The sequence below is a fragment of the Culex pipiens genome, chromosome 2 (genome assembly GCF_016801865.2).
Source record: "Culex pipiens pallens isolate TS chromosome 2, TS_CPP_V2, whole genome shotgun sequence".
Taxonomy (NCBI): Eukaryota; Metazoa; Arthropoda; class Insecta; order Diptera; family Culicidae; genus Culex; species Culex pipiens.
Window position 1 is genome coordinate 176715919 of NC_068938.1, and position 15966 is coordinate 176731884.

The window sequence follows — 15966 nt, forward strand, 5'->3', positions numbered from 1 at the left end:
ACTCGTGTGTGAAACATTTGAAGTGGAAGCAGCAGCTGGAGGGCCGTTGCAGTGACCTGGAAGTGGCTGTGGAGCCGCTGAAGAGATCCGGACGCCGGCTGAAGATCCGACGGCGGTGTGTGTGTGGGTCTGTGTGAGTAGGCGAAGCCTGCAGAAGAAGAAGAAAAGCTTGTTGGTCAGCATCAAGAAGAAGCTGCTTGCAAGATGGAGGAAAAGCTGAAGGCGCTCATTCAGCAGAGAGGGGCAGTGAAGGGAAAGCTCACGCGCGTGAAGACCGCCATTACGCAACGTGTAGGGGAACTAAACCCAAACTTGCGTAAAGTGAATTTCCTCAAGCTGCACCTGGAAACCGTGAAGACCTGCTACACTGAATTCAACACGTTCCAGAACGAAATCTACGCGCTGGGTCTCTCGGAGAAACAGAAGGAGGAACATGAGAACAAGTATGAGGAGTTCGAGCTGCTGCACAATCTGTTGGTCGTCGAGCTCAACGATTTGTTGGACGAAGTGTCCAAACCTGTAGTGAATGCTGCCCTGGTTTCGGTTCCTGCCGCGAATGTCGCTCTGCCGAACTATCTCCCGCCATTGAGTGTGCCACTCCCGAAGTTCGACGGTACGTATGCGACGTGGTACTCGTTTAAGTCCATGTTTCAAACCATCATGGCCCGTTACACCAACGAGGCGCCGGCGATCAAGCTGTACCACCTGCGAGACGCGCTGGTGGGAAAGGCCGCCGGAGTGATCGACCAGGATATAGTCAACAACAATGACTATGACGCGGCGTGGGCCATCCTGGAGGAAATTTACGGAGACAAACGTGTGGTCATCGATCATCACATTGCAAACATCTTTGCTCTGCCTAAGATCGCCAGCGATAATGCCGTCGAGCTTCGAAAGCTTATCGACACCTGCGCGAAGAACATCGAGGGCTTGAAGTCGCTGCAGCTCCCGGTCAACGGATTGGGGGAGCAGATGCTCGTGAACTTGCTGGCTTCCAGGATGGACATCGACACGAGAAGAGCATGGGAGGCTCAACAGAAGGTCGGAGAGCTACCCACGTACGCAGCCACCATCGCGTTTCTGAAAGAGAGATGCCGGGTCCTCGAAAGAGTGGAGTCGTGCGGCGAGCCCAGCGTCAAGCCACAACGATCGGTCGCTTTGGTGGTCGAGAGCGGAACTATGTGCCCCGTGTGCTACCAGCAGCACGAGTTCGATGATTGCGAGCAGTTTAACAAGATGAGCGTCAACGAGAGGTACAACCAGTTGTGCAAGCATGGTAGGTGCTTCAATTGCCTGAAGAAGGGTCACCGCGCTGGAGAGTGCACCTCAACGAACACTTGTCAAAGCTGTGGCAAGCTGCATCACATTCTACTGCACAAGAACGCGACGCGTAAGCCGGGGACTACTCCTAAAATGACGGCGGTGAACACGCCGAAATCGAACGACGAACAGCGTTGGCGGTCGGGACAGGGTCTCGCTTGCAGCACTGAAACCAAGAAGTCGGCCCTACTGTCGACAGCCGTAGTTCAGGTCTACGGTGGAGACGGCGCACCGCATCAGTGTCGGGTCCTGATTGATTCCTGCTCGGAGAACAACTTCGTTACGGAAAGATTCGCCAACCAGTTGGCGGTCAAGAAAGAACGCACAGACTGCGAGGTCAGTGGTTTGAACGGGGGATGTACGAGAATCAACCATTTGGTGCAAGCAACGATCAAGTCCCGTGTCACGTCGTTCTCACGGAAGCTGGAGCTGATGGTCACTCCAAAAATCATCCACGATGCGCCACCAAGAAATATCGACGTCGCTGACTGGAAACTGCCGTCCAACATCGAGCTTGCCGATCCAACCTTCTACCAGACGGGTCCGGTAGACATGCTGCTGGGAGCCGGGGTGTTTTGGGACCTATTGAAGGCTGGCAGAATAGCGCTGGCAGACGGTCTACCTTCACTCAGAGAGACTGAGTTTGGCTGGGTAGTCGGCGGTGAACTGCCGTTTAGAAAACGTGGATCAACGGCGGCGCGCTCGTTCTGTGGAGTTTCAACTCAACGTTAGCGATAGGGTTGAAGATTGTTGAACTGATTCAACAATGGGGGAGGATGTTCGGCGTTATTGATTGTTTTCACCTATAATGTAAATTGCCTTGATTTTATGATTTGTTTTAACCTTCATGTATACACTTTCTTGAAATAGAGCTGTCAAGTTGTCAAACCGAAACGGAGGCGAAAGCACGCGTTTTTCTCTTCCGCCGAACCGAAAAAATACAGTCCGCTTAAATTCGAAGAACAGGGACTTTTATGTAAAATTAACGCCCGATTTGATGGCGTACTCAGAATTAAAAAAAAAAAAACGTATTTTTCATCGAAAAAAAAAACTATTTTTATTTTATTCTTTAATTTTCCGTTACTTGACTGTAAAAAATTTTGGAACATGTCATTTGATGGGAAATTTAATGTACTTTTCGAATCTACATTGACCCAGAAGGGTAATTTTTTCATTTAGAACAAAATTTTTCATTTTAAAATTTCGTGTTTTTTCTAACTTTGCAGGGTTATTTTTTAGAGTAAAACAATGTTCTACAAAGTTGTAGAGCAGACAATTACAAAAATGTTAATATATAGACATAAGGGGTTTGCTTATAAACATCACGAGTTATCGCGATTTTACGAAAAAAAGTTTTGAAAAAGTTGGTCGTCATCGATCATGGCCGTTCATTGTCACCCGCGACAGACACGGACGACGAAACAAAGAGAAACGCAAAAAGTAACTTTTTCAAAACTTTTTTTCGTAAAATCGCAATAACTCGTGATGTTTATAAGCAAACCCCATATGTCTATACATATCAAAATTTTTGTAATTGTCTGCTCTACAACTTTGTAGAACATTGTTACACTCTAAAAAATAATCCTGCAAAGTTTGAAAAAACACGAAATTTTAAAATAAAAAATTTTGTTCTAAATGAAAAAATGACCCTTCTGGGTCAATGTAGATTCGAAAAGTACATTAAATTTCCCATAAAATGACATGTTCCAAAAAAATACAGTCAAGTAACGGAAAATGGGAGAATTTTTAAAACTTTTTTAGTGTTTTTATCGATGAAAAATACGTTTTTTCGGAATTCTGAGTACGCCATCAAATCGAACGTCTAATTTTACATAAAAGTCCCTTTGACACCAAATTTATATCTCATCACCGTTTCAGGCTGCAAATTATTGAAGAACACCTCTTTTTCCGCATGTTTAAGAATGAAAGGGGTCGTACCGCCCCTCTGTCACGAGATATCAAAAAACGGACCTCGGATTCATGATCAGGGACAAAAGTTACCCCTTAGGACAAAGTTTCACGCAAATCGAAGAGGGGTCCGGGCAACTTTTCCCGATTTCGTTTGAGTTGGTAGAGAATTACCCAGCTTAGATTGCTATCAAAAAAGGATTGATTCTTCATTTTACAGAACATTCAAATACTGCCATTTCAACCATGAATCTGGCAAGATGGGTGTTATTTTGTTCCTTAACCTCGTGTATATTCGCTTCTTTGGCTTCAGTAGATATGGTGGATTATATTGTGGAAATTATCGATTTTTTAGCCAAAACTGAAACAGGCATTCCAAATTGTGTTTTCTATGGAGGTAACCAATTTGAAGAGACTCTGCAAAAGGTCATGATCGCTCCACAATTGGAGTTCGTGATGAAAACAGTAATTTCGAAGGCAATTTTTTCGAAGCAGAATGAGGAGAAGCCAATGCTCCTCATCATTCAAGGAGATACAATTACAAAATCGACGGTTCAAGTTTTGCGACAGTTTGCACCTTGCACTAAAGTGATTGTTTTGTGCACATTGAAAGAGGATTGTGGAAACTATCAGTATGGACTGGTTTATTTATCCTATTATAATACAGTTTATCTTGATGCGTTTAAACAGACGGTGGTCATCTCAAGCATTAATGTGAAACATGAGTTTGAAAACATTCCCAGTGCAAATGATTTATTCAGATTTTTTTCCAAGCCAAACATGTTTGGAGAACCAATACTTTACTCCTCCAGAGAATTTCTGACCAACGAAAATGTTTTTGTCCAGTGGATTGTAAAGGCAGCATCCCTAATGAACACGACAGCTAGTCAGTCTGTTCACTCTTGCTACTTCAACATAGTTGATTTATCGGAGGTGTGACTTCGAGACTTTTCAGTTGTCTGTACAGCAATCTACAAAGTGATATTGCTTTATTGGCACCAAGATCGGCACTCAACATTGTGGAAATATTCACATTGCCATTCAGCTGGCAACTCTGGATCTTTTTGGCGATACTCCTAATAATCGTGGAAGTTGTTCACCTGATTCTACCAAATGTTTTCCGAAACGAGCCAATTTTGACGGTTGTTTGTGGTTTTGAAAAGTACGATCTGCACAAAGCCAACCAGTGGGAAAAGATCCTATTGCTTTCCCTGATCGTCCTGATGTTCTTCATAACTCAAGCTTACGAGATCAAACTGCTTTCGATGATGATCAGTAGACCGGCGACCAAAGAGCTCAAAACCCTTGCAGAACTACGAAGTTCGGGCGTCAAAATCAAAGCGGATTTCCTGCGACACCCGGGCACCAAGAACAACCCGCAACTTGAAAATTTGGTGATCAACGGCAGTGAGGAAATCTTCAACATGGACATGGTTCACGCTTACGTTCTGGACAGGGAGTGGGCAAAAGTTGTGCTCCCGATGTATTATGATCCGGTTCAAAGACTGCAGCGTTACAGCATTATGGAGCAATCTTTGGGCGTTTATCCGGTCATGTTTATGCTTCAAAAGCGAGGCCCCTTTATGGAACATTTCAGAGTAACGCTGTCAGGATTTGTCGAGAGTGGGATTTATGACTTTTTGTCGAAGCTAAATAAGAAAAAGGTTGTCAATATCTCAGTGGCAAATCAGTCTCCTAATGCACGAGTTTCTCTGAACTTTGTTGATCTTCTACCAGCTTGGTTGGCGTGGCTGTTTGGGTTTGCTGTAAGCTTTTTGGTTTTTGGTTTAGAAATTGTAGTGAACAAAATGGTTAAGGTTTTAATTAAAAAGCACTCAAGAAAGTAATCAGGATAGCTCCGAAGCTTTTGTTAACTTCATAATCATTAGGAAACAAACATAACATTTGTTAGCCTTTAAAATTAAAATAGTTGAATGTTTCAATAATCTAGCCTAGCATATCATTTGAAAAGGTCGTATGAAACATTAAAATGCCGTTTTGAGGTGTCTGGACCAAAGAACCTGTAATTTTACGTAACTTACTCAAAAATGGGAGGAGTTCATACAGGATTCCGAGATATGATATTTGGAAATAAAAACTGGGTTTTTCGACGCACCGTGCGCTAAAACGGGGAAACGCACCGTTTCACTAAAACTGCGATAACATGAAATTTAAAGCGATGATTTATACTATTTCGAGTACCAAAAGTTACGTTTTTCAATATTTTTATGTAAAATACTACAAGAAATCAGAGAAACATATTTTCAGATATGAGATTTTTGATCCCGAGTCTTTCAAATTCACAGGACCTTTTCAAATATTATGCTAGCTTTTTCGAACCTCTTCAAACAAAACGTTATTTAATCCACCTTTAGGTGGTTGGTGCCTTTCTCACATTCATAAAGTCAATGGGTAATTCTCTACCAACTCACACGAAATCGGGAAAAGTTGCCCCGACTCCTCTTCGATTTGCGTGAAACTTTGTCCTAAGGGGTAACTTTTGTCCCTGATCACGAATCCGAGGTCCGTTTTTTGATATCTCGTGACGGAGGGGCGGTACGACCCCTTCCATTTTTGAACATGCGAAAAAAGAGGTGTTTTTCAATAATTTGCAGCCTGAAACGGTGATGAGATAGAAATTTGGTGTCAAAGGGACTTTTATGTAAAATTAGACGCCCGATTTGATGGCGTACTCAGAATTCCGAAAAAACGTATTTTTCATCGAAAAAAACACTAAAAAAGTTTTAAAAATTCTCCCATTTTTCGTTACTCGACTGTAAAAATTTTTGGAACATGTCATTTTATGGGAAATTTAATGTACTTTTCGAATCTACATTGTCCCAGAAGGGTCATTTTTTCATTTAGAACAAAATTTTTCATTTTAAAATTTCGTGTTTTTTCTAACTTTGCAGGGTTATTTTTTAGAGTGTAACAATGTTCTACAAAGTTGTAGAGCAGACAATTACAAAAATTTTGTTATATAGACATAAGGGGTTTGCTTATAAACATCACGAGTTATCGCGATTTTACGAAAAAAAGTTTTGAAAAAGTTACTTTTTGCGTTTCTCTTTGTTTCGTCGTCCGTGTCTGTCGCGGGTGACCATGAACGGCCATGATCGATGACGACCAACTTTTTCAAAACTTTTTTTCGTAAAATCGCGATAACTCGTGATGTTTATAAGCAAACCCCTTATGTCTATATATCAAAATTTTTGTAATTGTCTGTTCTACAACTTTGTAGAACATTGTTACACTCTAAAAAATAACCCTGCAAAGTTAGAAAAAACACGAAATTTTAAAATGAAAAATTTTGTTCTAAATGAAAAAATGACCCTTCTGGGACAATGTAGATTCGAAAAGTACATTAAATTTCCCATAAAATGACATGTTCCAAAATTTTTTACAGTCGAGTAACGAAAAATGGGAGAATTTTTAAAACTTTTTTAGTGTTTTTTTCGATGAAAAATACGTTTTTTCGGAATTCTGAGTACGCCATCAAATCGGGCGTCTAATTTTACATAAAAGTCCCTTTGACACCAAATTTCTATCTCATCACCGTTTCAGGCTGCAAATTATTGAAAAACACCTCTTTTTTCGCATGTTCAAAAATGGAAGGGGTCGTACCGCCCCTCCGTCACGAGATATCAAAAAACGGACCTCGGATTCGTGATCAGGGACAAAAGTTACCCCTTAGGACAAAGTTTCACGCAAATCGAAGAGGGGTCGGGGCAACTGCTGTGTGAGTTGGCGGAGAATTACCCCAATACATTCAGTAAAAATAGCAACATTCCCCCTTAACATATTCAACAAATCAACTTTATTACTCATTTCTTTTGATAGGGTTCGCAGACCTTCAATATTTCTGGATCATCAGCAAGGTCTGAGAAAAACCCCATACAACTATAGTTTGCATGGAAGATTCAGACAATATTTCTATCACAATTTCTGAAATCCGGCCTCCATAAAGTGTATAAATAACACTTAAGTGCTAATAACTTTCAATAGGGTTGTCAGATCCTCGATGTTCAAGGCTCATTTGGAAAGTCTTTCAATTATCCATCTAACGACGGGTTGCATAAGGGACCCGGACATCATTTTCGTTGAAATATCTGAGATCCGGCCTCCAAAAAGTGTATAAATTACATTTAAGTACTAATAACTTTTGAAAGGGTTGTCAGATCCTTGATGTACTAGGCTCATTTGAAAGGTCTTTCGATTATCTTACTAACGATGGGTCGCATGATGGACCCGGAAATCATTTTTATTGAAATATCTGAGATCCTGCCTCCAAAAAGTGTATAAATAACACTTAAGTGCTGATAACTTTTGGTAGGGTTGTTAAATCTTCAATGTTTCAAACTCATTTGAAATGTCTTTTGATTATCTAACTAACGACAGGTCGCATGATGGACCAGGACATCATTTGCATTGAAATATCTGAGATCCGGCCTCCAAAAAGTGTATAAATAACACTTAAATGCTAATAACTCTTTATTGGGTTGTCAGATCTTCAATGTTTTGGGCTCATAGGAAAGGTCTTTTTAATATCCTTAAAATGTATAACATGGTGGGTTTTCTTACAAAAAACACCATTTTTACAATCTTCCGAACATACGCCAAAATCGTTTTTTAGCATAACTTTTGAAGTACTTAACTAAACTTGCTGATCTTAAATAGAGACCTATGGGACCCCAAGACGGATTGAATGAGTCAAATCAGTCAAAATCCGTTCATCCAGTCCGGAGATAATCGAGTGACAATTTTTTTGTCCACCCACCTACATACATCCACACAGAAATTTGCACAGAACATGATTCTGAGTCGATATGTATACGTCAAGGTGTGTCTACGAGGTCCAATTAATAAGTTTATTTTCCGAGTGATTTTATAGCCTTTCCTCAGTAAGGCGAGGAAGGCAAAAACCTTCTTAAAAAACGAGTCTTATTATTTTGGCCAAAGAACTCCCATGCCAAATTTTAGCCAAGTCGGAGAACTTTTGATTAAGAGACTTCCTGTTTAAGATCGAATCGTTGTATATAGAATTCATCATTCAAAAGCTTTTCTTAGCAATATCATAAAATTTCTCTGATTTCAGCAATCTTTAATTTTTATGTATACAAATTAAATATCCAGAAACAAAATATCATTGATTTGATTACAGATAAACCTCTTTTGACGCGATGCGTTACGTTTTTTTTTTTAATTTGTCGATATCTCTGGTACGACGCAACATTTTTGCAATCTTTTTAAAGCAATTACAGAGAAACCTCTTTTTACGCGGTGGCGTTACGCTTTTTATTTCGTCGATTTCTCTTAAACCATACAATATTTTTGCAAGCTTCAAAAAGCGTTTTGTAGATCTGAACAAAACCTACAAATTGCTTTTAAAAGATTGTAAACATGTTGCGTCGTTCCAGAGAAATCGACAAATTAGAAAAACGTAACGCACCGCGTAAAAAGAGGTTTATCTGTAGTAGGTTTTGTTCAAACCCGCAAAACGCTTTTTGAAGATTGCAAAAAATGTTGCATGATTGAGGAGTATTCGACGAAATAAAAAGCGTAACGCCACCGCGTAAAAGCGTAAAAAGAGGTTAACCCAAATGTTTGGTAACATGTTCGTGCAACAAGTGCTTTGTGACAGCTACGAACCTACTTGCAACATAACGCAGTGTAACCTCTCCCGAGACGCACACCAACCGATGCAACACTGTTGCTTCAATGTCACGCAACATGCTTTTGCAGCGCGCGTCTGATGGCGTTACACAGGGGGAAACGAGTTCATTTCTGGTGTTACGCTAGCATTGGTTGTTTGACAGTTTGTTGCAGGGCACTTGTAGCACGTTTTTGTAACATCAGTTAGTTCCTGGAAAGGGAGGAAATCATGAATGAAACTGCAACATTGTAGCAAGTTATTCGTAATGGTTGACGAGATCTGGTTGAATTACAAATGATTTGTGACTTATTTTCCATATTATTTTGTATTTTTGGTTATTTAGAATCTTATTTCGACATGTTTTTTTTTTAAATATTAAAGTTCACCTTCGATAAAAATGTGTTTCATCACAAATTATCCCACTCCAGAAATTGCAAGATAAAAATATTTATCTCCAGGCCCAATCTATCCACCGCACGAAAGTCAAACCTGCGGCCAGGACATCTCCTAATCATGCCAATATTATCGCTGTCATCGTTTTGGCGTCAACATGTTGCAACGTTTCATGCAAGTTACGCATGTGACCTCTCCCTCCCAAACCCTTTCCTACCAGGATCGGTGCAGTATCGATTGGTCCCTGCTAACCCCCATTCCGGGCACCAAACAAAACTTACGAGGCAAAAGTGTCGATCTAAGCAAAAATCGACCACATCATTCGCCGTTTGGGGGGATTCTGCAGTATGGCTAGTACGACATGCATGAAACTGTACCATCAAAAATAATTGGCCAAATAAGGCAGAAATCACGTACGCAGAGCAGTCGTACGAGGACTCGGGTGGGGAACGATTTGCTCATTTTATTTTCTAGAAAGGCGTGCCCACCCCTCGGAAACATTTGTCATATTTGTGTCGTGAAGAAGCTGGTAAGCCATGACTCGTTGGCTTGCCAACAGTCCTGCAGAAAAGTTTCATTTTGTAGTTAGAATATTTTGAAGAGGTTTTGGAAAGAAAGCAACTTAAACCTTGAGGCTTAACTGAAAAAAGTTGCTCTGATGTTTGCAGTGTGAAGAATTTTAAACAAACGAACTGAATTCAGTTTTGAAAAGTTGAACTTTTCAGCACTTGTATCGAAAAGTAACCACCTACCTTGGCCTTACTCTTCTTAAATTTCTTTAAATTTACAATCATTTCCACAGCGGCATTTTCGACGACCTTGGTGAATTCAAATCCAGGGTTTTCTCCTCGCAATCTAATAATTGCATTTCCTTCCAGGAAGATCTTCCCCCAATAGTCTGCATAATTCATACCTAGCTAAGAATTATAAAGATTTTTCCGGTGTAGCAGCGCCCAAAAGCCAGCCAGCCAGCATCTGCATATTTCTTCTCTCCAAACTCTGCGAAGATGAATGGAAAAGCACTTTTAAGCCACCCGCCCACAAAAAAGGGGATGCTTGCATAAGCTTCCTTGCAGAAAACCGCAAGTAGCAAAATAAATCATCTTAATTAAGATCATACCGAGGCGAGCGGGTGGCATAGTTGCCGAGGTGCATTCATTTTCGGGGAAAATATTCCACCCAAGAAAACTTTCAAAAGCCATTGCACTGCACAAAGTCGTGCATCTCTTTTTTAATTCTGTTTAGTTTGGTTCTGGAGCAACCAATCCGAATCGTCCCACAAAAGCCAAGCAGGTGAAAATGAAATTAAAATTACCAGAAATGGCGCGCACACACACACATGGTGCCACACAAAAACTGGGTTACGGTCGCCTGGTTTTGGAGAGTTTCTGCACCAGAAACCGACCGGAACGGGGACACAGGATAAGGTTATGTAAAAGTGGACTCTGTAGGGGGGAAGGAAGAAGGTGATTTGAAGAACAAATTTGGATGTGCACACAGGAATCGGAAAGTAGTTGAAACTTGAAGCATGATGCAAGGAGACGGGACATGGGACAACTTTAACAGTGACCACTTCAAATACGAATGCAGTGATTAATTCACTTTTTGAACTATTTTTAGAAAAAAAAATTAAGCAAATAGTCAAAACGTGCATCATTCTGAATAGGAGTTTTTCTAAAAAAAAAATTCATTAATGGAAACATAAAATTTTTCTCAAGATTGTTTGTTTTTGTACTTCTCGACTGAGGAAAGACTATGGTTCTACTCGAAAATAACTTTAAATCGAACGTGGGTCTCCGGCGTTTAATTTTGACTATGGAGAGTGATGGAATGTCTTCGTGTGAGTCCCGATTTGCCCCAGTCGAAGATACTTTAAGCCATTAAGGTTAAATATTGAGTGATTGAGAAGGCATCAACCGCATAGCTGTTTTATAGCTCTGTTTATGAAAAATGTAAAATGGAAAAATCTGTATCTCGAGAAGGGATTTTTCAGGACTTTAAATTTGCGCGGGAAACGGGAAAGTGAAACTTTTTTTATTAAAGGGGAAAGAAGTGACTAATAGGATATGTTTGATTATAACATTTTTAAAAATTTCAAAATTAAAAAAAAAATAATAATTTAAAAACAGCAACAGGTCAAGAAAAAAATTTTGAATTGATCTAAAAAATATAAAATAAAATTTATAAATATTAGTCAAGAAAACATTTTATTTTCTATTGCAAAATGTAAGAACTTCACATATAAATGTTCATCGTTATCCATCTCTGAAATTATATTTGAAAATCTCAAAAAAATTGTATATTGTTGATCCGTCTTTTGGTTGCTGATATTTTCATTTGGTAACTTTCATTATTTACCAAGTATATATTTTTATTTGTTTTATTTTCTCACCATCGTGTTCCCCGGACAATTTTACATTATAATCAATGTAGACTTCAAACTAAAATGAACTATTGACGAGATACAGCGATTTTACTGAAAAAAGTTTGATTTTGCGCAGCACTCGGAAGTTCATGGTGTACTTTTCAACAAAAAGGAATGAATCTCGCATAATTCGGTTTTTATATGTGAGAAACTTATTTCGGATTTGAATTCATAGGACAGAGTGCAGTGCAAAATCAAACTTTTTTCAGTAAAATCACTGTATCTCGCCAATAGTTCATTTTAGTTTGAAGTCTATATTGATTATTATGTAAAATTATCCGGGGAACACGATGGCGATAAAAAAAAATATATAATCAATTGGTCAAAACTGATCAAAACTTTATACTTAAAACGTTAAAATATAATATAAGTGGGCATTTAAGGGTTAACATTTTATTTTTATCGAATTCCTTGGACAATTTTCTATAAAATGCAACCTGTAGAAAGTATTTTGCTCAAATAGTTGCAAAGTTATGATTAAAAGAAAAAAAAGTTTTTTAGAAAATCGCCAAAAAAGAGGGCGGTGCCAAAAATAGAGGAATGGTCCAATCAGTACCAAACTTGGGATTTCTGTTAACTATCGATAGATAAACGTTCCCTCCAAGTTTGGTCCAAATCGGTGAAGGTCGAGTCCAAAAGTGTACTCAGTTGACCTGGAATGACCCATATATCAGCATCTGAAGGTCGATAAACAAGTTTCAAAAAAATCAAACCGTAGGTAATTTTCTCAGCTTTTCGATGTTTTTTTTTAAATTGTTTAGAATGGACACTACTTATGAAAATAAAAAAAAAATACAATTTTGTTGATTAATTAAACGCTCTAATGCTTAATTTTTTTTCAAAAATTTGTATTTTTCTCGGTCATTTTGAGCAACTTTTTCTGTACGAAAAACTTACCTTCTCTTGTTTTATGTTTTTCTTGTTTCATTTCGAATATTTTAATTTGTATAAATTTATCTTGTTTAGTTCATGTTTGTTTTTGGTAGTATTCGGGCAGTTCTCCCACCTCCTATCATTACATTTAAATTGTACAAAAATGCGTTGGCTGGGACACTGCAAAAATTACTGCATACTTCTTTTTACCTAAAATATAGAAAATGTACGTTGAAAACAAAGCCAAAGCTGACCCCTAAAACTGACATTTTTTTAAACATTGGCAAAGTCACACAAAACAAGTCAAAATTCTAACCCTTGAATTTTCTAAAATTTTAATGGTCTTCTTTCCAATGCTTTTTAAAGAATAAAAAACTGGTTGATTTTTGGCGATTTTTTTTAAATCGAAGCCCGTTTTAAAGCGGGGTTTAGTTGTAGAAGATTAACCTAAAAATGGCTACAACTAAAAAACGGAGCACTTTGCCAAAATATTACAACAGTAATTTGAAATTTTAATTCAATTCTACATCTGAAAAATATTTTTTGATTTTTTGTGGTGCGGACAAAGTTTTAAAAAATATAAAAATAAAACAAAAATTTAAATCAGGATTTGTTCGAATTTATGAAGAACTGCTCCTCAGCCAGTTTTCAGGGGTTTCAACTAAGGCATGTATTTTTTTACAAATCAATCTATATTTGATGAACAGTTCACATTAACCAGAACCAGATTTATTTTACAAAAAAATGCAAACAATGGAAAATACTAAGACCATAGTCTCAACATTCGAATGAAAAATATGTTTTAAGATGTAGTTCAGTTGTTTTGCAATCATTAGTTTTCAAAAAATGTAAAATTTGACGAAAACAAAAATGTTTGCAAAAAATAACTTTTTGCGGTACCGTAAATCGAAAATTAAAAAATAATCAAAGCATTCTAAACACAGGGGAATGCATTTTAAATAGATTTCAGCTGATTGCACTTGAATTTCGATTGAAATTTTGATTTTTTTTTAAATATTTGTACCAGCCTAATTTACAATAATGTTAGACTTTTATTTTAATAACATTTTTGCAGGATTGGGTTCGACTGGATTTCCGAGCAAAAACATGTTTTAGACCGGTTTTGATAACGCTGTATCTTTTTACAGGTGCAAGACAGCACAACTTTTTTTCGGGAAAGTTTAAAAGAATTTTCTCAATTTTAACGCAATTGTGTAGGTTTGAAAAAATTAGTGGAAAATAAAAATGATAAAAGTCAAAATATAAAAAAAGAGAGTTTTCCCATACTAATTTTGTTGCGGTGGGTCGCGATCGAGCGGACTGTAAAACTCGCGGATTTCGGGATGCCTTTCCGGACAATTAAAACACGGTGAAATTTCACTAAAACTACGAAAACTTTCTCTTTTCTGATCTTATTTACAGAGTTAGATGTTCTTCCTTCGCGATCCTCCTTGCGACTGTTCTTTGCGCGCCGTTTCGCTGTCTTCGTTTTCGCGCGAACTCAAGTTGTCGCGCCGTTGGTTTTTGTTCTGTCAGGTTGGCAGCGCCTAGCTGTCAACCATGCAGGGGTGGGGTTGCGCACACTGGGCAAATTAGCACGAAACTGGGTCAAAACTTCGGCTTCGGCCGAACAAATTTCCTAAAATTGAAATGTAATGCGCAAAATGTGGACGCAACCAATCGCTCCCAAATTTTAGGGAGTTGTTTTGAGGCCCAAAAGGCTTCAAAAAAAAACCTAGTTCTGGTTCGATTTGATCATTTATTAATTTATCCATATAACGACGACCCAGTCGAATGGTTATACTGAGCCTAAATTCCAAATAGGAGAGTTTATGTCACAATCATATTGGCGAATAGTCCAACTTCTTACAATTATATATTTTTTAAAATTTAAAATTTCGCTCAATATTGGAAAAATAAAGAGCAGTTCCAGCTCAATTCAGAAATTTTTCTGGGGCTTTTGTACCCAACCCTCTCCGATTTCAATGAAACTTTGTAGACATGTTATCCTAGGCCTATATAAGCCATATAAAAGTACCAGAAAAATTCCTGATTTGAGCTGGAATTGCTCTAAAGGTAAATGATCAAAATTTTAAGTTAGATACCTGAAACTATTCCCATTTAAGAACAATTGTCAACCTGAAAAATAATTCGCAAAACTCGTAACTGCTAAATTTTCAACTTTCATCGTTAGTGCACTTCTCGTATAGATTTACCTTCCTGGCAGAATGGGATACGGTTTGGGGATGATCCCCTTTCCCACCACCTCCTTAAACCCCCTCTCGAACAGGCGTCGATCTTCGTCACCATTGCCATCCATCTTGGTGTTAGTGTGGAATAAAACTTTCGTCTCTTTGTCATGATAATTGTGTGTGCTCGTGCACGTTGCAACATCATAACTATAAATTAGAAAGAGAGCTCTTTTCATTGCCATCGTTTGGGTGGTTTTCGGGGGGTGGGAGAACAGGGGAAAAGTAGAGTTTTCATTTAGCTAATTGCATAACTTTACTTTTGTGGCCCAATCGTGGCTTCGGGTCTGTCCAGGGGACTTTTGAATCTGTGCGGTTTCGTTCGGTTGTTATTGCAATTGTACCACAACTCTGAGAGCATCAAGGAAGGGGGGACCCAATTTGGGGAATGTTGTGGATTACAGGTTTTGAAACAGATTTGATTGTATGGGGATTTCAAATCAGGTCAGGATTAAATTTAGTGATGATATGATTAATAAATTGAATCATTCACTAATACATTCTTGAACCAATGTTGATAGTTGTACAAGTAATCGATCCAAATTAATATTAATTTATAACTGACAGCGAATAACATATTCGTGACTTTTTATTCCAGCTAAACAACTTCTAAGTGGATCGGAATTCTGAAATTACTGATTTGAATCACTAGTGTCAATTTTAATTAAATCCAAGTGTCAAGTGGCCAAAAATTTTCCTGCCTCCAGGCAATAATCAAAAACACTCGAAAACTTTTCCAAACCTATATTTTCCGCCATTGTACAGCAATCTAGTGAGCTGTTAGATCTAATCCCTTACCCAAAGCCCCCCATCCTGCTCCAAGTCACTCTCCGGAGGAGGCAACTATTTAATTACGAAATCCTGACAGACATCCGAGCGTTGCATGCAGATCATCTCCTGCTTGAGTGATGTCAAAAATGCCAGAAAATATTTTTCCATCTTCATCAGGCCTGAATTTGACCACAAGACCGTTGGATGGTGGGGCTGGGAAGGCGATATGAAATCGTTCTTTGGGATTTGGCAAAAATTGAGTTTAAGTTTGATTTTTCTGTTTTGATTATTGTAATGTAGAAATTTACTTAATTAAAAATATATAAATTCATATTCAAATTTGAATTCATTTGAACATTGTAAACATTGAATTC

At 38.4% G+C, this 15966-nt stretch overlaps 1 protein-coding gene across 1 annotated transcript; it reads left to right on the forward strand.

The window, feature by feature from the left end:
* Positions 1-204: 204 nt before the first annotated feature.
* On the forward strand, positions 205-14913 carry LOC120423482 (uncharacterized). Its single transcript, XM_052707060.1, has 3 exons — positions 205-1971; positions 4359-4826; positions 14863-14913. Exons 1-3 carry the CDS (start codon positions 205-207, stop codon positions 14911-14913), a joined length of 2286 nt encoding a protein of 761 aa, XP_052563020.1.
* Positions 14914-15966: the final 1053 nt, after the last annotated feature.